At 40.6% G+C, this 23,897-nt stretch overlaps 1 protein-coding gene and 1 long non-coding RNA gene across 5 annotated transcripts in view; one reads left to right on the forward strand and one right to left on the reverse strand.

Moving 5' to 3' along the window:
- The window catches only part of LRCH2 (leucine rich repeats and calponin homology domain containing 2), a 198,935-nt gene extending 186,520 nt beyond the window's left edge, over positions 1-12,415 (forward strand). For 2 of the 4 annotated variants that reach the window (XM_033944408.1, XM_033944409.1), the window contains 3 exons: positions 957-1,094; positions 7,577-7,654; positions 10,558-12,415. In XM_033944408.1, coding sequence (XP_033800299.1) covers positions 957-1,094; positions 7,577-7,654; positions 10,558-10,677 — 336 coding nt within the window. In that variant the 3' untranslated portion in view covers positions 10,678-12,415. The other 2 variants (XM_033944410.1, XM_033944413.1) reach the window with 2 other exon arrangements.
- The window catches only part of LOC117360528, a 63,391-nt gene that overhangs the window by 3,806 nt on the left and 35,688 nt on the right, over positions 1-23,897 (reverse strand). The window lies entirely within an intron of this gene.

Genomic DNA, 23,897 nt, shown 5'->3' on the forward strand with positions numbered 1-23,897 from the left:
AGGAAAGCAGTTTTTTTACACCTTGGACTGCAAAAGTGTTCTGGCATACCTACACTGAACTAAACCTTATAGAGGATCCTCCCAGCTCTTTGTGGCTTTTGGGCCTAACAGACTCAGAGTTTCTGTTACCAAGAGAAATATCTCCTCTTGGATAGTAGACTGTATCTCCTTCCAGTATACTCAGATTGGGCTGATGCACCAGCCGTGTAACTGTCCACAATGTCCAAGCAATGGCTGCCTCGGTAGATCATTTCCACTCTGTGTCTATTAAGGACATCTGCAAGGTGGCTACTTGATCCTCAGTCCATACCATCTCACTACTCTTTAGACCAAAGCTCCAGAAAAGATGATCAGTTTGGACAAGCAGTTCTGTAGAATTTTTTTACTTCCTGAGTGCCAACTTTTCCTCCAACCTTCTTGGGTTTTACCAGGTTCATGTTTTTATATTCATTATCCTCATCCAAGTCATGATCCTGGCAGTTTGGGAGTCCCACATGTGAGCGTATTATGCCACCTTGTCCTCAAAGAAAGCAAAGACACTTACATGTAGCAGTATTCTCCAAGGTCAACAGGCATAGATTTTCACAACCCTCCTACTTCCCCTAGTTGACTTCTTAGCTTTGTTACTGAACTGCAGGTTCCGCGAGCTGATGGCTGAGAAGGCACCAGCACGTGCACAGTTTGGGCATTGCCTGAAGATTTAAAGTGACAGCGCACTTAGTATTGTCCATATTGGGTTCTATGGATGACATCAACCACATGTAGAATATATGCCTGCTGTCCTTAGAGAACAGCTGCTACAGGTAAGTATCTTTTGCTTTTTCTGCTGTCATCCATGATGTTACTATTAGTGTTGTTATACATGTTCTTAATGTCATGAATGGTTATAGAATGTTAATTATGTAGACATTTATTTGTTTTAGAATAGTAAATTGCTATTTGTTACCTCTATGTAGAATCTTGAATCAAGGTTAAAAGTAATTTTGCCAGATGACATCGGTGCAGCATTGATGGATGGGGTGGTGCTGTGCCATTTAACAAATCACATAAGGCCACGTTCTGTAGCCAGTATTCATGTACCATCACCAGCAGTGGTAAGTTACTGAATGACAGTTAAGGGGTGGGTTTGTTTTTGCTTTTTTATATTTAAAAAATGTATATGTCTTTCTTTTATTTTTTTTTTTAAGTAACTCTAATATTCAGTTTTTTCAGCTTGCTATCCTATAAATATTTTTAAAATGTTTAGTTAGATTTATCTGATTTCTTTTCATTAGTAGTTCAAGGTAAGTTCAGTTCAAAAACATTTGATATCTGTGTGTCCAGAGGGATTAAAATCTGTCTATTTACTAAACTCCTAGATTGTGTCAATTGTACCTAATGTTTTTCACCACAACACATGTTAAAAATGAAATGCATATTATGCAAAGCAGCGCAACAGACCTCCAAGTCAACATATAGAATTAGTCGAAGACATAGAGACTAATGCATGCACTTTGCATGGAGACAAAGTATTGTTAGGTGACTTCAATATGCCTGATGTAGATTGGAACAAACTTTTCCTCTACGACCAGCAGCAGCAGAAAGCTATTAACCTCTATAAAGGGAGCAAGACTCAGACAAATGATATTAGAGTCCACTAGGGATCAGGCGATACTGGACCTGATACTCACCAATGGAGAAAGCGTCACAGAGGTCTCGGTGGGCGATACGTTGGCCTCCAGTGACCACAACATGATATGGTTCAACCTCAGGAAAGGTTTCACTAAATCAAGCACATTAACCAAGGTCCTCAACTTTAAGGGCACAAACTTCGAAAGCATGGGAGACTTCATCCATCAGGCACTGCAAAACCAAGCTGAAACAGATAATGTAGAGGTAATGTGGTCAACTCTGAAAACAACCATACACGAAGCAACCAACTGCTATATAAAATCAGTAAGTAAACGGCGAAGAAACAATAAACCACAGTGGTTCTCTGCGGAGATCTCAGACCTCATAAAAAAGAAGAAAAGAGCATTCATCTCCTACAAACAATCAGGGATGCAGGAATCTAAGGAGGACTATCTGGCCAAGTCAAAAGCAGTCAAAACAGCAGTCAGAGAGGCCAAATTCTGAATGGAGGAGAATCTAGCAAAGAACATCAAGAAGGGCAATAAATCCTTCTTCAGGTATATTAGCGACAGAAAAAGAAACACAGATGGGATAGTACACCTTAGGAAACCAGATGGGAACTATGTAGAATCGGACTCCGATAAAGCCAAACTCTTAAATGAATACTTCAGCTCAGTCTTCACTTGTGAGGCATCGGGATCCGGCCCTCAGCTGCAGATAAGGGAAAGCTCGGAAGACCCATTTCAGAATTTCGAGTTTACACCCAGCAGTGTCTACTATGAGCTATCAAGACTCAAGGTGAACAAAGGTATGGGACCAGACAAACTGCACCCCAGGGTGCTCAGGGAGTTGAGTGACGTCTTGGCGGAACCGTTATCCGCACTCTTCAATCTTTCCCTAAGCACAGGAAAAGTCCCGTTGGACTGGAAAATGGCTAACGTCATTCCACTCCACAAAAAAGGATGCAGGACTGAGGCTACGAATTATAGACCGGTGAGTCTCACATTGATAGTGAGTAAACTTATGGAAACTAATCAAACGCCAATTAGATACGATCCTGAACGAGGAGAATGTACGAGATCCCCATCAACATGGATTTACAAAGGGAAGGTCCTGCCAATCCAACCTGATCAGCTTCTTTGACTGGGTAACAAGAAAGCTGGACATAGGGGAGTCCCTGGACGTCGTATACTTGGACTTCAGCAAAGCGTTTGATAGCGTCCCACACCGCAGGTTATTGAGCAAGATGAGTTTGATGGGATTAGGTGAAACATTAACTGCATGGATTAAGGACTGGCTTGGAGGTAGACTTCAAAGGGTGGTGGTAAACGGCACCCCCTCCGATATGACGGAGGTGATCAGCGGAGTGCCGCAGGGCTCGGTCTTGGGCCCGATCCTATTCAACATCTTCGTAAGAGACTTGGCTAAGGGGCTTCGAGGCAAAATTACGTTATTCGCCGATGACGCCAAACTATGCAACATAGTAGGCAAAAGCACAATAGATAAAAGCACAGTGCCCGACAAAAGCTCAAAACCCGACAGTATGATGCATGACCTACTCCTACTGGAGCATTGGTCAAAGACTTGGCAACTAAGTTTCAATGCCAAAAAATGCAAGGTCATGCACCTTGGCAGCAAAAATCCATGCAGGACTTACACCCTAAATGGTGAAACTGTCGAGGCACAATGAGCAAAACCTGTTAGGTCTTGGCCTTTGTCCTCTAGTGACTCCTCGCCTCGTTCTTCCAGGTCCGGGTTTCCAGCTACGCAACCTGCTCGAGAGGTGGAGGACAAGCCTCGATTGAGGCCCCACTCGAAGCATTCCTAGTCATCAAGGCACCTGGCTTCCAAGAAGGAGAAGGAGTCTTCTATACTTCGTTCTTCGAGGCCCATCAAGACCCCTTCAAAAACCAGGTATAGGTCTCGAACTCCTATAGGTTTCAACGCCTCGTACTTCTCCATCTCGAGACTCTTCCAGGTCCCAGACTCCTCTGTCGAGGCCTCCTACAAGGGATCCTCGTTAGCCTGTTTCTATGAGGCACGAGTCGAGACATTCAGTTTCTTATACTCCTGGGACCTCTCCATCGAGGCATCTCAAACATAAGCACTCTCTGACTTCGCCTATATCACACAGCGGAGCTTCTTCTGTGACTCTTACATTGAATACAGACGTCCCTTCCCAATACTCCAGGGAGGCTTCTCCTCCTGAGGGCTCTTCATCTTCGAAATCCATATCTTTTTCAAGATTCATCTTTGACATGAGTAAGGCTCTTCAAGTTGATCTTCAATCTGAGTCTAAGTATACTCCTGAATATTTGGCTGAGATGGAATTGCTACATCTGCCAAAAGATACCATGAGACTTCCCATGAATCCTGTTTTGAAGCAAACCTTTCTGAGGAATCTCGAGACTCCTTATTCAATTCCGGCTATTCCCTCAAAAATGGAATCTCGTTACCGTACGGTTCCTTGTAAAGGGTTTGAGAAGCTGCAGTTGTCTCACCAATCCTTGGTGGTAGAATCATCTCTCAAAAAATCTAATCCCATCAAGATTTATGCTGCAGTCCCTCCAGGCAGAGAAGGATGGATGGTGGATAAATTTGGACACTGTCTATGTTCACATCTTAACTGAAGTACTGCATAAAGACCATGCCCTACTTCTTCTCTGATTTACCTGAGCACCGGTTGCCTGAATTTCAACAACTCCACCATACTCTCTCACAAATACTTCTCTTCATGCTTCAAGTGACTTATGATGCGTTTGAAATATCATCTCGAGTCACTGCTTTTTCTGTGGCAATGCGACATCTGGCTCATCAAAGCCTCATCTCAACAGAAGGTTATTGTAGCGACCCAACGAACTATAGCGTTTCTCCAAAGTCTTGGGTTCAAAATCAATTTTCCAAAGTCCCAGTTGCGTCCCTCCCAAACTCTGCAGTTTATTGGGGCCATCCTGGACACTGTTCAACTCAGAGCATTCCTGCCTCAACACGTCAAGATGCTCTCATTCGCCTTTGTCAACGAGTGTCTTCCTTCACGTCAATCTCAGAAAGACACATGATGGTTCTTCTACAGTTCACGTGACTCCTTTTGCCAGACTTCACCTCCAAATTCCTCAGTGGACCCTAGCATCTCAATGGCAGCAAGCTTGCGACCCACTCTCTTAACACATTACAGTGACTCCTTCATTGAGACAGTCTCTCCACTGGTGGATGCTCTCTTCCAATCTTTCCAGAGGTTTGCTATTTCACACGCCCCCTCATCAGAAGATTCTCACGACAGATTCCTCGACATATGCTTGGGGGGGCGCACCTAGATGGTCTCTGTACTCAAGGTCACTGGTCCAACATAGATCATCAATGTCATATCAGTCTGTTGGAACTCAGAGCGATCTATGCTCTCAAAGCTTTTCAACATCTTCTCCACGACACGGTAGTCCTCATTCAAATGGACAATCAAGTCACTATGTATTATGTGAACAAGCAGGGAGGAACAAGATCTCTCCCTCTTTGCCAAAAAGCTCTGAAGTTTTGGCATTGGACAATACTTTACAACACTTTCCTGAGAGCTGTCTACATCCAAGGGCAGCAAAACTGTCTGGTGGACAAATTGAGTCGTCTTCTACAACCTCGCAAATGGATACTCAATTCCTGGCCTCTACATTACATTTTTGCTCAGATAGACCTCCTTGTGTCTCCCCACAACAACAAACTGCCTCAGTTCTGCTCCAGGATATACTTTCCTCACTGCCTCGAGGCAGATGCTTTTCTTCTGGAATGGGCGAATCAGTTTCTCTATGCGTTCCCTCCATTCCCTCTGATTCTCAAGATTCTTGTCACACTCAAGACAGAGCATGTCACCATGATTCTGATAGCTCCTCGGTGGCCCAGACAACCATGGTACTCCCTTCTACTTCAACTCTACTTCTACCAGTATTTCCCTCTCTGCACAGAGTCAAAGGTCTGTGCTTCATCCCAACCTGCAGTCTCTACATTTAACAGCTTCGTACCTCTCAACCTAACTGCTACTATACAGTTCTCTCAATCTGTACAGGACATTCTAGAGGCTTCCAGGAAGCCGTCCACTAGGCAGTGTTACACCCAGAAATGGACTAGATTCTCTTCTTGGTGTACTATTTATCACAAAGAGCTGCAATCTACCTCCTTGTCTTCGGTTTTGGATTACCTGCTGCACTTGCCTCAATCTGGCCTCAAATCCACATCTATTAGAGTCCACCTAAGTGCAATTGTTGCTTTTCATCCGCCTATCGAAGGGAAGCCCTTGTCTGCTCATCCATTAGTTTCCAGATTTACGAAAGGACTTTTCATTGTCAAACCACCTCTCAAGCCGCCTCTAGTGGTTTGGGATCTCAATGTTGTTCTTGCTCAATTGATGAATCCTCCTTTCAAACTAATAGATTTGGCTCATCTTAAATATCTCACTTGGAAAGTGGTTTTTCTCATTGCGCTCACCTCTGCTAGACAAGTCAGTGAGCTATAAGCTCTAGTGGCCAGATCAACCTTTCACAGTATTCCATCATGACAAGGTAGTCCTCCATACTCATCCTAAATTCTTACCTAAAGTGGTTTCAGAATTTCATCTCAATCAATCCATTGTTCTTCCAGTGTTTTTTCCAAAGCCTCATTTTCATCCTGGAGAAACAGCTCTTTATACGCTGGACTGTAAATGTGCTTTGGCTTTCTACTTGCAACAAATTGGGGCATCCTGTTTCCAAGCGAACCATCTCCAACTGGATGGCTGCTTGCATCTCTTTCTGCTATGCTCAGGCTGGTCTCTCTCTGCAGGGTCGAGTCACGGGCCATAAAGTTAGAGCTATGGCGGCGTCCGTAGCTTTCCTCAGATCAACTCCTACTGAGGAAATCTGCAAGGCTGCCACTTGGTCCTCGGTTCATATATTCACCTCTCATTATTGCCTGGATACTTTCTCCAGATGGGATGGCCATTTTGGCCTGGCAGTTTTACAACATTTATTCTCCTAAATTGCCAACATTCCCACCATCCCATTCTGGTTAGCTTGGAAGTCACATGTTGAGAATGTTGAGGCCACATGTTGAGAATATGCTGCCTGCTTGTCCTGGGATAAAGCACAGTTACTTACCGTAACAGTTGTTATCCAGGGACAGCAGGCAGATATTCTCACAACCCACCCACCTCCCCTGGTTGGCTTCTTAGCTAGCTATCTGAACTGAGGTACCTCACAGGAGACGCACGACCTACGTTCGGCGGGAAGGCACTCATGCATGCATGGTGCAGCACTCACGAACTCTTTGAAAGTTCTTCAAGCAAGTCTGCTTGCAAGGCTGCTTGCTATGGGGTTCCATGGATGACGTCACCCACATGTTGAGAATATTTGCCTGCTGTCCCTAGATAACAACTGTTACGGTAAGTAACTGTGCTTTCTTAGCAGTTGGATTTTTTTTTAGATATTTTAAAATGCCCATATGCATTCAAAATGAGCACGTTAGTAACTTGCCCAAGGCTACAATGAGCTGCTTTGGGATTTCAGCCTGGACCTTCCAATTTCCAGCTCACTGCTCTATTAGCCTCTCATCTATTCCAGTCACAATATATTAACTGTTGGTTTGAGAAAGAACAGCACTGAAATCATGTACATTTTTATATATTAAAACTTAATTATCAGCTGTCATCACTGAACGCACCAAAGCAAAATACAATAAACATACAATAATAAAACCTTAATATGATAGTGAAAATTTCATAAAACAAATTTTAACATTGTGTGGTTGTTAAAAGTTCCATAAAGTAGTCTTAAATTAATTCTACCGATATATACCCATGGTAAATCCTACAGATTAACAACCTTAGACTTCATGCTCTAGTTCTTTAAGAAACATTTAAATTTGACTTCTAATCTTTAATTTCATTTGGATTAAACAAAATAGATACTCCTCGTCAAGGGTTGACCAGTCTTCCATTTATTTTCAGCCTAAACTAAGTATGGCAAAATGCAGAAGAAATGTTGAAAATTTTCTTGAGGCTTGTAAAAAGCTTGGTGTTCCACAGGTAAGCATTATTATTACTAATATTTATATTTTGTATCTTGCCTGTCATAATACTCCTGAGCAAGTTACTTAAAAGAAACAAAAAACAATGTGGAGAAATGATGTTCCTGTGGAGATCATTGGGTCAATTCTCTTGTTTTCGTCAAGTTACTTAAAATGCATAATAAAATCAACCACATTTAAATCGTAGATCTATAGACCCATGTTACAGTCTTAAACTTCTTTATACTGATATTCTCCTTCATGATCAGGTTAGAAATGCCTTATGTGTTATGGAAAATGTATATTAAATAAAAGAAGAATTTAAAAAAGAAGTTGTAATTTTATTCCTGAAAGCAAGAAAGTTAATTTATTTCTGAACTTTATTGTAAACAGCTTAGCACCGCCAAAAACCACAGCAAACACCATGCCCAGCCATAAGAGTACTTTGGTGGAGGAAGACGGGGAGGCTTCTAAAGATTGAAAAAAGATGGGTAGTAGAAAGTAAAGGCTGTGAACATGGGATAAGGGAGAGGATTCATATTTTAGAAGGACAGTGATAATAGAAAGTCAAGGCTGTGGACATGGGATAAGGGAGAGGATTCACCTTTCAGCAGGACACGATCATAAGCATAAAGCAAAAATAGTGGGGTGGATGTCCCAGTCAAAGGCCGGATCTGAGTCTATGGAAATTCTGTGGCATGTAGTCTACAGATGATCTCCAACTAGCTTGACAAAGCTTGTGATATTCAGCCATCAGGCTGAAAAGCTGATATATATTCACCCTAATAGGGGGAAAGGGTTCATTACAAGTAGTTTACATATATATAGGTACTTATTTTGTACCTGGGATGATGGAGGATTAAGTGAATTGCTCAGGGTCACAAGGAGCAGCACTGGGATTCGATCCCACAACCTCAGGGTGCTGAGGAAGCAGCTCTGCCACTAGGTTTCCACTGATTCAAGAGGTATAAAGATTTATGCAATCAAAATGTTTTCTTATTTTAATTTCCTTTTTAAATATTTCTATAATTGTTCTTTCAAATTGAAATTGTCAAGTATTTACGAGACAAGTACATACTGAGATAAGTGCTCTTTTTATTAATCACTAAGAAGATTGAAGATATGCACTAGCATTGTTTTAGCATATATGCAATGATTGGGTGATAGGTCTTGCTATAAGGATTTTGGTCTTTGGCGGGGCTACACAGTACTGAGTATATGTTATCACAACGATAGTTGCTAATTGGTACAATCCATTAAGTATTATGTGAGACAATTAACTGAGATCATTTTTGCATATTATTATTCTTTTGATCTCCAATATATTATAAGTGAAGGTTCCCTTGCACCCTTTATTTTTTGAAATGTATGTAATCAGCATAAATTCAATATTCTTCTCCTAGATTGTATAGAACATTGCCAAGGGGTCGTATGAAGATGTTGAATTGTGTTGCTGAAAGCACGGAGCCTTGAGGAACTCATTGCTTCTGATTTTTCATTCCCATTTTGTACCACTAAGTACCTCATCTCAAGAAGGATCTGAACCACTTAAGGACATTGTTTTAGATTCCGATGGTCTTGAGTCTGTTAAGGAAGATTTCTTGATTTATAGAGTCAAAGGTGGCAGAGATTTCTAGGGATACTATTATGTAGCATGCGCCTTTGTCAAATCCAGTGTGTATTAAGTCAGGCAGGGAAACAAGTAGTCTCCATGTCATGGTCATTGAGGAAGCAGAATTGGTGTTTGCCAAAAATCTGGTGTTTGTTTATGTATTTATTTAGTTGGTCATGTATGTATTTATCAACTACTTTTCTAAGAATAGTAGGTTGGAGATCGGGCATTAGCTTACTTGAACTTTGTAGGTCCATCTGAAGGAAACTAGGTAGTGGTCAGACCAGGGAACATTTTTAACTTTGTAGACTTTGTCTATAAATATGAGGTCTAGAGTCCTCCTTTTTATATGTGTTGGCTAATCGGTGATTAGCATCCAGCCAAGGGAGTACATTGTAATCAAGAAATCATCATTGTATTCACAAAATCATTGACTCTGTCTATGTACATATTGAAATCCCCTAGGATTATGGTTTTATGCACTTTAAAATCAGAGTTAAAATTTTAAATTGAGTTACAAAATGAACAGATAGCCCTATCCTGATGAAATTACATTGACTAATGTGATCAGTAGCTAAGCAGCTGCACTTTATATTAATTGTAGTCTCTTGTAGTATCTTCAGATGTTGAGGTAACCCTTGAAAGAGACTCTCCTTAGAGATTATGCATGATTGACTGAAGAAAGATATGCTCAGTAAAGCCTAAGGTGGCAATTCTATAAATTGATGCCCAGATTTAGGTGCTCCAATGTCATATATGTAGCACCAGTTCTATAATGGTTTCTTAATGGTAAGATGCCATTATAGAATTACATTACAAGTAAGTAAGTCTGTACTGGTGCACCTAAAGTTAGGCACCAACAATTATGCTAAGTCAGTGGCAGTTTGTAAGTGTTGGTGCTTAATTGGGCCCTGAAGTACACATAATGCATACTATTCTATATATAATATTCCAGAGACACGCCCATGATGCAGTTTACTCCACCCATTTTTATGCTACATGATGTTGGTGCATATGTTACGGAATAGTGCCTAGCATATGCATACATAATTGCCAGTTAGTGGCATATGTGGTGCCAGTCGCTCACAGAAGTGTTGCTGTTCTCTTAGTTATGCACACAATTGGCTTCTTTCTTTAGGCATCTGTTTATAAAATTGCCCTTCACATGATATTTTAGTCATTTGATATTTACAGGCAGCATATCTTTTTTTCAGAATCCCCAAATTCTGTGTAGAGTTCAGTGTAGTGCCTGTCAGTACCTAGTTGAAATAGAGCACAACAAGATAAAATATTTTTTGTCTCTTTTCCAGGATAAGCTTTGTTTGCCTCATCATATTTTGGAAGAAAGAGGTCTAGTGAAGGTTGGTGTCACAGTTAAGGCTCTTCTTGAATTACCTACATCTAAGGCATCTCAACTGTCTTCAGTTTAAATCAGTACAATTTTTAGGATTCCAACATCTGTCATCGTAATCAGATTACAAACTCTTGTCTTCAGCAGAAACTTGGAGCATTTATAGCTACTGCCTGTGATGCAGAGAGAAGCTTTTGTTTTGTGTTGGTTCTTTTTTTTTTCCAGATTGAATTTTGAAAGTCTTACTAACTCAAACTGACAACTACATTATATTAGTACTCGCTGCATACAATATGTTGACATGCCCAAATTCTGTTCCCAGAGGAAACAAAGTACTTCTTCATGCTACTTAATTTTAAAAGCCTAATTTTTCCAAGTTTGAAGATAGACATTCTTAAACTTCTCTTTCAAAAGCCTTACTAGAGGATATTTGTGTTTGTTATTTGGGAAAGTTTACTGATATCCAAAAACTAAAATGTAACAAACGTTTGCATATGTAGTCATGTTTAAAAAAAAAAAAAAAAGTAACTCATTTCATCTGAGTTCTGGATTATTTATTGCACTGTAAACTGTAATTTATACACTTTTAATATATTAAGTTTTTAGTTGAGATATGTATATATGTATAATAACTATGCGAAACAAACATATTTTCTTTGAAAGTTTATTATTCATTTTTTTTCTAATGTTTTTGTTTTACAGTTGCCTGGATTTGTGCCAAACTATTTTCAGTTGTAGATTGTTTACATGTAAAGTGCCTGTGTAACTGATGACTCTTGGTCTTAAAACTTTTTTTTTCCAGCCAACTCTTTACATAAAATAATATTTTAATAATTTTGTAAGGTTAATAATCTGTGAGGCTTTAAACATACCTCACACTTTTGCTGTTGGATGTTTTTAATTTTGTCAGTTGCACAGCTGTTTTTTCTATTATGTTGCCTAAATGATCTATGTTTAAAAAGTAATGTAAATACATTATATTTATGCTATTTAAGTTGAACTAAATATCTAATCACTTCTCTTTTAGTAGAGCTAGCATATGTTTTAAATATCTTACTTTGAAGACAAAATGTAATGTAACACCACAAGTAAGTATTTTGGAAACTAGTGATGTAATTATCACAAACTTTTTCTTAAAACTGCCAAAATCTCAGGATCATACTATGATTTTCCTATTTTTTTTTTTGTTTTTTACTTTTCTTTGATGGCACATTAGGTTCGGCACCAAAGGGATGACAAGGATTTTTTTTTTTAGATTCAGGAATTACAGTATCACTCAAGACTACTGCTGGAAAGATCTGGAATTATGGTATTGCTTGTGCAGATTGGCCAGTTTCTGTGTTTCATTTGAGTACATTTAGAACAAAAGTAATGTATTATGTCTCAATGGGTAATATTGTCGCAGTTTGAATATATTTGATATTTATTGAAATATGCATTTTCTTCTTTACAAATCAGTCAACAGGTATAATATCCTAATATAAAAATTCTGGATTAGATTTTATTTTTATCTCTAGTTAGATACTCTAAGTTAGGCAGTGAAGTTGTGCTGTCCATGTCAAGATATTGCCTGTTAAATAGAATTGAATACATTTTTTAAATCAGAGAGTTGGTGATAGCACCTTTCTTCATGTTCATGAGGAAGATAAGGAACAGAATTTTTTTTTTTTTTTTAACTTTAAGTACTATTTTATGTACAGGCCTTCCCAAAAGACAGTGTACTTAAAGAAAACAATTTAACTACCCCCCCCCCTTTTACCAAGCCACGGTAGACGTTTCTACCGGGGCCCAGAGTGCTAAATGATCTGATGCTGCTTCGATGCTCATAGAATTCCTATGAGCATTGGAGCATTTATTTATTCATTTTTATAGTCCATCCTCCCAGGAGCCCAGAACGGGTTACAAGGATACATACATACACAAAGTTGTCAGGAAAAGAGATAAGTACATTACAGAATCAATAACATGCTACAGGATCAAAACACAAAGCTATAGAATCAATAACTTAATTTAGCGCCCTGGGCTGCAGTTGAAATCTCTACCACAGCTTAGTGAAAGATGGCTTAAGTGCATAAATCATATTTTGATATGCAGTATGCCCTTCCATGTCATTCCATGCTACTATCCATGTCTGTCTCAATAACAGACTACATGGACTTTTCCTCCATGAAATTTTCCAAACCTTTCTTAAAACCAACTATGCTATCCGCTCTTATCACAACTTCTGGCAACATGTTCCAGATCTTATCTCTGAGTGAAAAAAATATTTCCTCCTATTGATTTTAAAAGTATTTCCCTATAACTTCGAGTGTCCCCTAGTCTTTGTAATTTTTGACAGAGTAAAAAATCGATCCACTTGTACTCGTTCTATACCACTCAGGATTTTGTAGACATGAATTTAAGAAAGTGAAAGATAGAGTACAGATGGTCTTTCTTCATGCCCATGAAACTCCTAGTTATTTGATTGTCATAGGCCTTTTTGAAAAGAAATATTTTGAGTGCTTCTCTAAATTTAAACATTTATTGCAATTAATATTTTTCTGTTCTTTGTTATAAAATATTTGAATCTGAAGACACTGCTGCAGATGTTGATCTTATGCATATCAGATTGTTGACAGCTGTCTAAAAGTATATGAAGGAGTTGGCCAAGGTGGAAAACACAAGAAGATGTCTTGATTTAATTATTTATTTGCTACATTTATAAACTACCTTCCACTAAGCAGTGAAAGGTTAAGCAGCCCTGCAATTACATTGGGAAAGCATTCAACAGCTTTGGTCCTGCAGTTGAAAAAGTGCCATTGATGATAATAGCATGTTGTACATGATTTAAATTAGGCACTAGTACTTTTTTCTCATTGTTAATCCATAATGTTCTCTTGGAAACATACATCTTTACCACTTGTTTAAAGTAGGATGGCATTTCATAATATAAGCTCTTCAATAACAGGTACAATATTTTATACTGAATTCTAAATTTGACAGGTGGCCAATATAGTTTTAAAAAAAACAAAAACCAAGGCTAACATGTTGGAATCTATGCAAACCACCAACCATCTTTGCCACAGCATTTGTGAAACATCTGAAGAGCTTGAAGTTTTGCTACCGATAATCCAATATACAATGCATTACAGAAGTCTAATAGACAAACTCTACCAAATTTGAGATGACCCAACACAGCCATGTTTTGGCAATGTGCCTGTATCAGAAGTCCAGATGATCAAAAGTTTTTGTAGGCTAGCTAAATTTACACAGAGTTCAAAACCCAAACTTAGATCAAAATAAAAGATGTTCCCATCTCTAAAGCAGAACTCAGAAGGTCCTTCAATTCCACTGACCACATTATCTGAATAGAACATCTTTTATGTTGATTAAATTTTGACTTTTAAACTGTATGTAAATTTATCTGGGCCTCCGAACACTTTGAATCATCTGGATCTCTGATGCAGGAACATTGCCAGAATATGGCTGTATTAGGCCATCTCTAATTTTGTAATTATTAAAGCTTATATTTATCTGTTGATGGCTTTTTGAGTGGACATTTTCATGTATCTTCCTCCTTGGCAGTCTCTTCTCCTTCTTGTACCTATATATTACTGCTGAGGTTTACTCTTCTGTGGTTACTAAGAGCTGTCTAATGTCAATTCAGGGAAGAAGTTTTTTTGGATAATATGTAGAGTATTTGAGTAACTGGAGAGTTCAGAAATGTTCAGTCAGGATATACTTCATTTTTATCATATTAATAGTTAACGGCGATTAATATTTAGACTCTAAAGATATTGTTAAATCTTTCATTTAAACTTTTAAGTCAAAAAGTTCCAGAGCTGTATATACACTACACTATGACACAAACTAATATTTGAGAGGTAGGAATGTCTTGAAATTTTCCTCTAGAGAGTTAAAATTTATAACATTTGCAATTACCAACTGTAGAATGTATCATATTCCTGGTTATAAGAAGTAAAATAGATTTTATATAAAGAAAAAGTTTTCAAAACCATTTGGTCCATCAAATTACCAAACATTTTACTTTTTAGGTGATTCTTTTATGAAAATACTGAGTTATGTAACCAGTCGAGATCTGAGAAAAACTGACCACTTCATTTTTTAAAATTTAGATAAATTACATTGTATAAAGTGTCATTTAAAACAATTGTTTGTTGTTTGACTTCTTTATCGTCCCTCCAGACCAACACAGACAGAAGGGTTTATGCTCCTCTGCCAGCAGGTGGAGAGTGAGAACATACTGAATTCTAACAGTACAAGTGTGCTGTGCAGTCCCTCCTACAAATAGTGTGTTCTCAGTCTCCAGCAGGTGGAGTAGTAAGCCTGTGCAGTCCTGATATATTTTTCTAGGCCTTTCCTTAGGAACTTTGGAGAGGTTAGGCAGGGTCTTTTTTTGGCCGTTTGCTTGGGGGCCTGTGGGCATGTCACACTCAGGTGGCCGAGTCCCTCCCTCCATTCACTCACCTCTCCAAAGTGATGGGCTGGGTTAAGAACTGGTTGAGTAGAAGATGACAGAAGTAGTGGTAAATGGAGATCGCTCTGAGGAAAGGGATGTTACCAGTGGTGTGCCTCAAGGTTCTGTTCTTTTTAACATTTTTATAAGCGATATTGCTGTAGAGCTGTCAGGTAATATTTACCTCTTTGTGGATGATACCAAAATCTGCAATAGAGTAGACATGCCGGTTGGTGTGAATAACATGAAGACCTGGCGAAGTTTGGCAGCTAAAATTTAATGCTAAGAAATGCAAGGTCATGCATTTGAGCTGCAAAAAGCCGAGGGAACGGTACAGTTTAAGGGGTGAAGAACTTATGTGCATGACAGAAGAGCAGGACTTGGGTGTGATTGTATGTGGTAATCTTAAGGTGGCCAAATAGGTTGAAAAGCTAGAAGGATGCTTGGTTTTTTTTCCCTGAATCGGGCAGCATTACTAAGCACCAGCATCTCTCATTGGAGGACATAGCTTTCCTGGATGACAATTTGTCATCAAACAATGACCTTATGGCTCTCGGGACCTGCAGGACCCTTGGGGAGGGGGGGGGGAGAGATGCAGGTGGCTGGGTGTTGGAGACACCTGCAGGGGAGGATACTTCTGTGGTGCTCATTTTTCACTGGGAAGAGCTGCAGGAGCTCATTCTTCAGGTGTGTTGCATTTTGAGGATGATGCTAAAGAGGCTCTTTGTGTTGTGGATCATCTTCTCAGAGGGATTCAGACAGCTTCTTGTTCCTTCCCCATTCATCAAGATCTCTAGGATATCATGCCCCTTTTGGGCTGGTGTGGTCCACGTCCCGCTTGTACCCTATTCCTGAGGCTGATAGAGGTGCCTTTCGGCTGCCGGTTGTGGATGCAGTGGTTTCTGCCATCGCTAAGAGGCATACTGTTCCTGTGGAAGGGGGTTCAACTTTGAGGGATCCCCAGGACACGAGCTTTGATGTGGTGGCTCTAGCAGTCCAGGCAGTGATATATAGTGGTCTGGTCGCCAGAGCCTGTTTCCGGTAGGCTGAATATGTGTTGGATAGGGAGTCTAATGACTGGTGGATCAGGAAGTTGCTAAAATTGAGTTTGGCTCTTCATTTTTTTCTGATGCCATGTATGATTTGTTGCATGCTTTGGCTAAGTCTGTGGTCTTAGGGGTGGCTACTAGGCATACTTTGTGGCTCTATGTTTGGTCGTCAGATGCATCCTCCAAATCCAAGCTTAGCAAATTTTCCTGGCGGCTTAGGCCCCATTTGGCAGGGCTTCGCGCATGCGTGAACGTCGACGTGAAGATGTCACACATGTGTGATGTCCTCATGGCAACGACCGCACACTTCTGGATGCCTCGAACCATGGCCACAATGTTTAGTGTGCCATGGTTCAACAGTTTGCAGGACACTGTTTTAGTCCCTCCAGACCAGCACAGTACCCACCCAGTGTTTGTGCGTGATGATGTGAAGAGTCGATTATTTCTTATTAATGCGATCTAGTGATTTTGTTCTTTCTTTTTTTTTTTTTTTTTCCTTTTCTTTTTCTGAGGAGTGTACATAGTTATTGTGGAGCAGCGGCATCTGGTTCATCTGGTGTACTTGGCAAACTGTAGGGACAGTTTTATTTGCCTGTTCCAATCCTTCTCCAACATTTGAGTTTCTTTCAAATTCGAATACATGACAAAAATAAATAAATTCCAGCTGGACTGTTTGTATGGTTCCTGCCTGGCTATTTGTGAGATTGATTGTAGGAGGGACCGCAAAGCCCACTTGTACTGTTAGAATTCAGTATGTTCTCAGTATCCACCTGGCAGAGGAGTGTAAACCCATCCGTCCTTGCTGGTCTGGAGGGACTAAAAGAAAGAACCTAATTTCTAATTTCCCACTTGGACAGTTTGTTTAGAGTTTAGAAATTAATATTTTTCCTGAAATTGAGTCTCATAAAAATGAGGCCCCTTTTTCATTGAAAATCACATAGGACCATATTCTATAAATGACTAGGTGCAGCTTGGCACAGTCGTCATTCAGCTGCTAGGTGCCACTTATAGAATCTTGCCCAGCAATGTGTAGACATGCCTAGGCATCCTAGAGGTAGGTAACAGTTATTAGGCCAGGTTTTACTTTGCCTAATTTAATAGAGCCTAACTGCCCCTAACTTCTGCTACTTTTCAGTTGGGCGTCAGAGGGCACCTCCACTTAGGTGTCTTAAGAGTTTAACTCCAAATTCTTAATTGGTTATTTAAAAAAAATTTTTGTTTGGCTGAAAACTGACACAGACAATTACCTCACCAATTAAAAAAAAAGTGAGCATGGATTCTGAAGTTAGGCTACATACTTGGGGCCTGGGTTGGCCACTGTTGGAAACAGGATATTTGGCTTAATGGGACCTTTGGTCTGTCCCAGGATGGCAATTCTTATCTTCAATTAGGGCGGCTAATGTAGGCACCCTATATATAATCTGGCCCATAACCTATTACTACTGTAATTTCATTGTCAAATGTTGTAGTGGTTTTGTTTATATAAACTTATACAACATGCAAGGGATACCAAGACTAACCTTAGACTCCATAAACAGCTGCTTTATAGGAAAGTGTTCCTTATTTCATCTGTCTTCAATTCATTTGAGAAACTGAGTTGGGAAATTGTTTTAAATGTTATCCTGGTCCCCTAAGTAGTTTCCTATCTGTTCATGCTACATAATACAGTAATACCTTCCCCTCCCCTTTTTATCAAGCCATGTTAGGGCTTTTTATTGCCTGCTGCTATGGTAGAAGCTCCAACGCACATAGAGTGTTGGAGCTTTTACCGCCACGGCTTCATAAAAAAAAAGGGGAGGGGGGTGTAAGTATCATATTTTTGTGAGATATGTCTACCAAAACAAGTGGGGAAAGCATGAGATTCTTAAACTAATGCAGTTGCATCTCTAGAGAAATGCATTGGGCTGTTTTTGGAGGGAGGTTTTCTCTGCAACCCCTGGTCTTTTCCTTGATTCTACTCTCACACCAAAGTTGGTCCCATTTCATTCAGGTTTTCAGAACTACTTTCAAACTCTTGAAATCAGCACTCAACTTTGGAAAGGTAAAATTTGAGATGCATAACTCTTTAGATCATAATCTCTGTAGCATGTTTGGTTTATAGAAATATCCCAAATGTCTTACTCAAAAGTGGTTCCCATCGAACAGAAATAGGATGTTGCTTTTCCTATTCCAAACTGGAAAAGTATCTTTTTGTAATTCTAGGAGTTTTTGATACATCCTTCTGAATGAGTTCAGAAAGTGTTTGCAATTATGGTACTCTGTCTTCTGGAGGAGTTATGTTTTTCTTGAGAATTTTGGCTTTGTTGAAACATGGTTTAGCTTTGAGATAATAATACATTAACACATATTGATATATTCACTGATAAAATAGTTATTATCCCAGGACAAGCAGGCAGCATGTTCTCATGTATATGTGACAACATCCACAGAGCCCATGGACAGTGCAATAATGTACTGTCACTTTTACCTTTTTTAAGTCTTAAGGCTACCCGTAGTTCGCACTTTCCCGCCCTACATCAGCTTGCAGTTTTCCACGAAGCCAAAAAGCCGTGTTCTTTTGGAGTCAGTCCAAAAGTGTGTCAAACTCATTTTTTGTGCCTTCCCAATTATTGTTTTTGTCATTATTTTACTTTATTTTCTTTTAACTATTTCCCTTTTGTAAAAATTTTCATTTTTCCCAGTTTTCGTTTTTGGGCCTTCTGACCCTACCAAACCTGTTTTCAGGCCTGGAGCGTCAAGCACTTTTCTGGTTCAAATTTGCTTGACCTCCTTCAATCTCACATCAGCAGTCTTCCCCTCCATGTCAGAGTCTTCCAGTGGCTTTAAGCTGTGCACTCTATGCAGCAGGACCATTTCAGTCACTGATCCACATAATTGGTGTCTTCAATGTCTTGGTCCTGTAGGGGTGTTTACTTGTTTACACCTAAAGGTTAGGCCTTTCTGACGTCATAAAGCCTGAACCATTGTCTGTAAGAAATCATTCCAGCCTGAACCATCTTTTGCAAGAGGAGAAAAGAAGGAATCATCTTTGCTGCCTGCCAGGTGCATTTTGGACTTGTTTACAAGAACTCTGTGTTTCTCCAGTCAAGGACATCTGCCCAGCTCAGCTCCTGAGAAAGTTGTAGGAGGAATTAGCTTCCATGATCGGTATGTGTCTCTCTGTTATCTACTGAGGCACCTTTCTGAAGGCTGGTACACGAAGATATAGAATTGCCACTAATTGGTGAAAGACTGCTAATTGGGATTGTTTCTGGATTGGTCCTGAGAGGACATCCGACTAGAACCAGATAGAAGGTGAGCACTTATAATTAGTCGGTGCTAGGGTGTGGGGAAGCTCGGATCTTAGCGCTGTACTCACTACATGCATACTTTCTATAATAATTAAGACCTGAAAAGTACCTCTTGTGATTAGCTTTCTTTCAGGAAGTGAAGTAACAGGACTTTTATCCAGACCTGGTTTTCATATCACTTAAGGAACTATTGCTGACAGACTTTACAGCTCACTGCAGTAAATTACGGACTCTTACTGACCAGAAGGAATCCTATCACGTGCTACGCCGAGGAAAATTTCCATCTCCTTGATCGGAGGAGGCTTTACCTTAGGGACGGTAAGCAAGGAATTATATGTTCTTATCAGTGGGGCAAGGTAGATCTCTGATTGGTTTTCAGGAAAGGAGTTGTTACTTACTCTGGGTGATAACTGTAATAGATTGCTGCTAAACAGGAATTATTATTATAAGGAATTATTTAGAGTATAAGACTTAGTTTACTTATTTATCTAACAAGTGTGTTGTAATAATTATGTACTGAGTTTCATATATGTAATCGGATATTTTGTGAACAATAATTAGTTATTGCTGCTGGCTTGTGAATTATATTTACCTATTTTCATAATAAAAGTATTTCTCATTAGCCTGGGTCTGGTGTTGTGTAAGTAGGCAAAGATAGCTGAACCTGGATGAGATATTATGGTCTTCCCTAGAATACTAACAGGCACGTATTTGTTTATGTAACTGATTAGTGCACCATAAATCTTACTACAGTCCTCACTGTCCAGACTTGTCAGCGCTGCTCCAAGCTTCAAAAAAATTTGCTGAAGGCTAGACAGCTCCAGTTTGACAAACTATTTGGATTATCATCGGGAGCATCAAGGATGTCCACTACTTCCAATGCTAAGCCCTAAGACCATCTTCAGCATCAAAGCCAGCACCGACACCACAGTCGATGTCAGCAGTCTCACTGCTGCCACCATCGGGAACACCCAATAAAAAAAACTAAGAAGCATAAGCATGCTTCTCCATCCAGGCATGCATCAGCGTCATCTCAAATGTCCACACTACTATACTGATGACATCCACGATACTGGTGTCCTCTCTTCAGGAGTAGATAAGAGAGCCCATTGAAAGGGAGTTGGCTAGCATGCTGCAAACCCAGGCAGCTCAAGCTCCTATTATGATACAGCAGATACCGGCCCAGTCTGAGCAGCTCTCCTCGAGAACCAGATCTCATAATCCCCCTCAATGTTGCTCGAAGTCGAGGAAACAAACATTATCAAGGCATCAAAGTACTTCTCATTCTACATCAGATCAACATCATAGAGCATCCAGAAGTACCTCTTGGCGTTCTCCTTGATGTCATGGTTGATACTCATCCCTGTCTCGACTTCTGCCTCAACGTTGCCTGTCTCAATATTCCCCATCTCCAAGACATTGAAAAATACGACTCTCGAGAAGTAAGTCAAAAAAACTGTTGAGTCTTCTGAGTCTTTTGTTGCCTAAAATGTCTTTGAAGAGGAGCACTGGAGGATGTAGATGAAAGACATTTGTAAGAATAGGAGGAGTGCTTTGGGTTGTAAAAGTATTTAGTTGGTTGAGGCTAGAATGATTTTGCAGCAGAAGGAGTAGCCCTGGACCACTCATGTGTGGTGATCTTTTGGGTGGCCTCTTCCATCTTTTCTCCAAGAGCTCATCAACCAAGCAGGGAATGTTGGCCAGGCTTTCTTGTACATTGGCATCCAGATCCAACACTCTTAGCCATGGTTGCTTCCTCATAGCAATAGATAAAACTGACGCTCTAGAGGTGACATCAAAAGCATCAAAGACTGATCTGGCCATAACTTTCTTGTTTCCAGGAGGTCATTGGTTATATGTTTAAAGGTATTAATTGGTCATCTGGAACGTACTGGTCATATGGGATAGCTTTTGAACTAAGCACTTCTTAAAAAAAAGTCATATAAAAATTATAACACAAAATCTTACTAGTCAGCATTGAGTTTTGAAACAGTCTACAACCAAATTTGTTTAATGTTAGAAACATAGAAACATAGAAAGATGACGGCAGAAAAGGGCTATAGCCCATCAAGTCTGCCCACTCTACTGTCCCACCCCATTAAGTCAGAGTGCTGCTCGACCCACGTAGAGATCCCACGTGGATGTCCCATTTATTCTTAAAGTCGAGCACGCTAGTGGCCTTGATCACCTGCACCGGTAGTTTGTCCCAGTGATCCACCACCCTTTCTGTAAAGAAATACTTCCTGGTGTCACCACCAAATCTCCCTCCTCTGAGTTTGAGCGGGTGCCCTCTTGTGACTGAAGGTCCCTTAGGAAAGAATATGTCGTTTTCCACCTTGACACGACCTGTGACGTACTTAAATGTCTCAATCATGTCACCCCTCTCCCTGCGCTCCTCTAGAGAGTAGAGCTGCAACTTGCCCAGTCTTTCCTCGTATGAGAGACCCTTGAGTCCGGAGACCATCCTAGTGGCCATTCGCTGGACCGACTCAGCTCGAAGTACATCTTTACGGTAATGTGGCCTCCAGAATTGCACACAGTACTCCAGATGAGGTCTCACTATGGTTCTGTACAGTGGCATTATGACTTCAGGTTTACGGCTGACGAAGCTTCTATTGATACATCCCATCATCCGCCTTGACTTGGATGAGGCCTTCTCTACTTGTTTGGCAGCCTTCATATCTGCACTGATGATTACTCCCAAGTCCCGTTCTTCTGAGGTCGTAGCTAGTGTTTCTCCATTCAAGGTGTATGTTCTGCATGGATTTCTGCTGCCGAGATGCATCACCTTACACTTCCTGGCGTTGAAGCCCAGCTGCCATGTCGAGGACCAGTTTTCCAACTTGATCAGATCCTGCGCCATACCATCCGTGAGATCGCTTTCACCTACTATATTACACAGTTTGGCGGCGGCGGCAAACAGCACTACTTTTCCCTGAAGCCCTCGGGTCAAGTCCCTTATGAATATGTTAAAAAGGGATGGTCCTAGGACTGAGCCCTGCGGCACTCCGCTAGTCACCTCTGATGTCTTAGAGAGGGTGCCATTGACCACCACCCTCTGAAGTCTTCCACTCAGCCAATCATTGACCCATGCCGTTAGTTTCTCACCTAACCCCATCGATTTCATCTTGTTTAATAGTCTACGGTGTGGAACACTGTCAAACGCTTTACTGAAATCCAAGTACACTATGTCCAGAGACTTTCCCGAGTCTAGCTTTCCTGTCACCCAGTCAAAGAAGTTGATAAGATTGGATTGGCATGATCTGCCCCTAGTGAATCCATGTTGACAGGGATCTCTCAGATTCCCCTCATCCAATATCGTGTCCAATTTCCCTTTAAGTAGAGTTTCCATGAGTTTACACACTATTGATGTGAGACTTACTGGTCTGTAATTCGCAGCATCCGCTCTGCAACCCTTTTTGTGCAGAGGAACAACATTGGCAGTTTTCCAGTCCAGGGGGACTCTCCCCGTACTTAGGGAGAGATTGAAGAGCATGGCTAACGGTTCCGCCAAAACATCGCATAGCTCTCTGAGCACTCTTGGGTGCAGATTGTCCGGTCCCATGGCTTTGTTCACCTTGAGTCTTGACAGTTCTCTGTAAACATCAGCTGGTGTGAACTCAAACTTCTGAAATGGGTCATCCATGCTTTGCTTTGCATCCAGCCGAGGCCCGTGCCCTGGTGCCTCGCAGGTAAAGACTGAACAGAAGTAATCATTCAGTAGTTTGCCTTTATCGGAGTCAGTTTCCACATAATTCCCATCTGGCGTTCTAAGGCGTACTATCCCGTTTGTGTTCTTTTTCCTGTCGCTAATGTATCTGAAGAAGGATTTGTTCCCTTTCTTGATGTTCTTTGCTAGAGTTTCTTCCATACGAAGTTTGGCCTCCCTGACTGCTGTTTTGACCGCTGCAGACTTTGTCTTGTATTCAATGTTTGCTTCTTTTTCCCCCATGCGTTTGTATGATAGAAATGCTCTTTTCTTCTCCTTGACGAGGTATGATACCTCATCTGTGAACCATTGGGGTTTCCTTTTTCTTTGTTGTTTGGTTACCGATTTTATGTAGCGGATAGTTGCCTCATGAAGGATCGATTTCAAGGTCGACCACATAGCTTCCACATTATCAGTTACTTCTTGAACCTGCAGCGTCTGGTAGACGAAATCTCCCATGCGTGCGAAGTCAGTGCCCCTGAAATTGAGTACCCTTGTTTTTGTTTGTGATCTAGGGAAGCCTTTCTTAAGGTTAAACCATACCATGTTATGGTCACTGGTGGCTAGCGTCTCTCCCACCGAGACGTCCGAGACGCTTTCCCCATTCGTAAGTACCAGGTCCAGGATGGCCTGGGCCCTAGTGGGCTCTAGTACCATTTGTTTGAGCCGCACTCCCTTCATGGACGTTAATATCCTCCTGCTGTCACAAGTTGTCGCCGATAGTGTGTTCCAGTCTACATCAGGCATGTTGAAGTCTCCTAATATTTTCTTGTGAAAGTGTATCTCAGTATAATA

Source organism: Geotrypetes seraphini, chromosome 5, assembly GCF_902459505.1.
Source record: "Geotrypetes seraphini chromosome 5, aGeoSer1.1, whole genome shotgun sequence".
Taxonomy (NCBI): domain Eukaryota; kingdom Metazoa; phylum Chordata; class Amphibia; order Gymnophiona; family Dermophiidae; genus Geotrypetes; species Geotrypetes seraphini.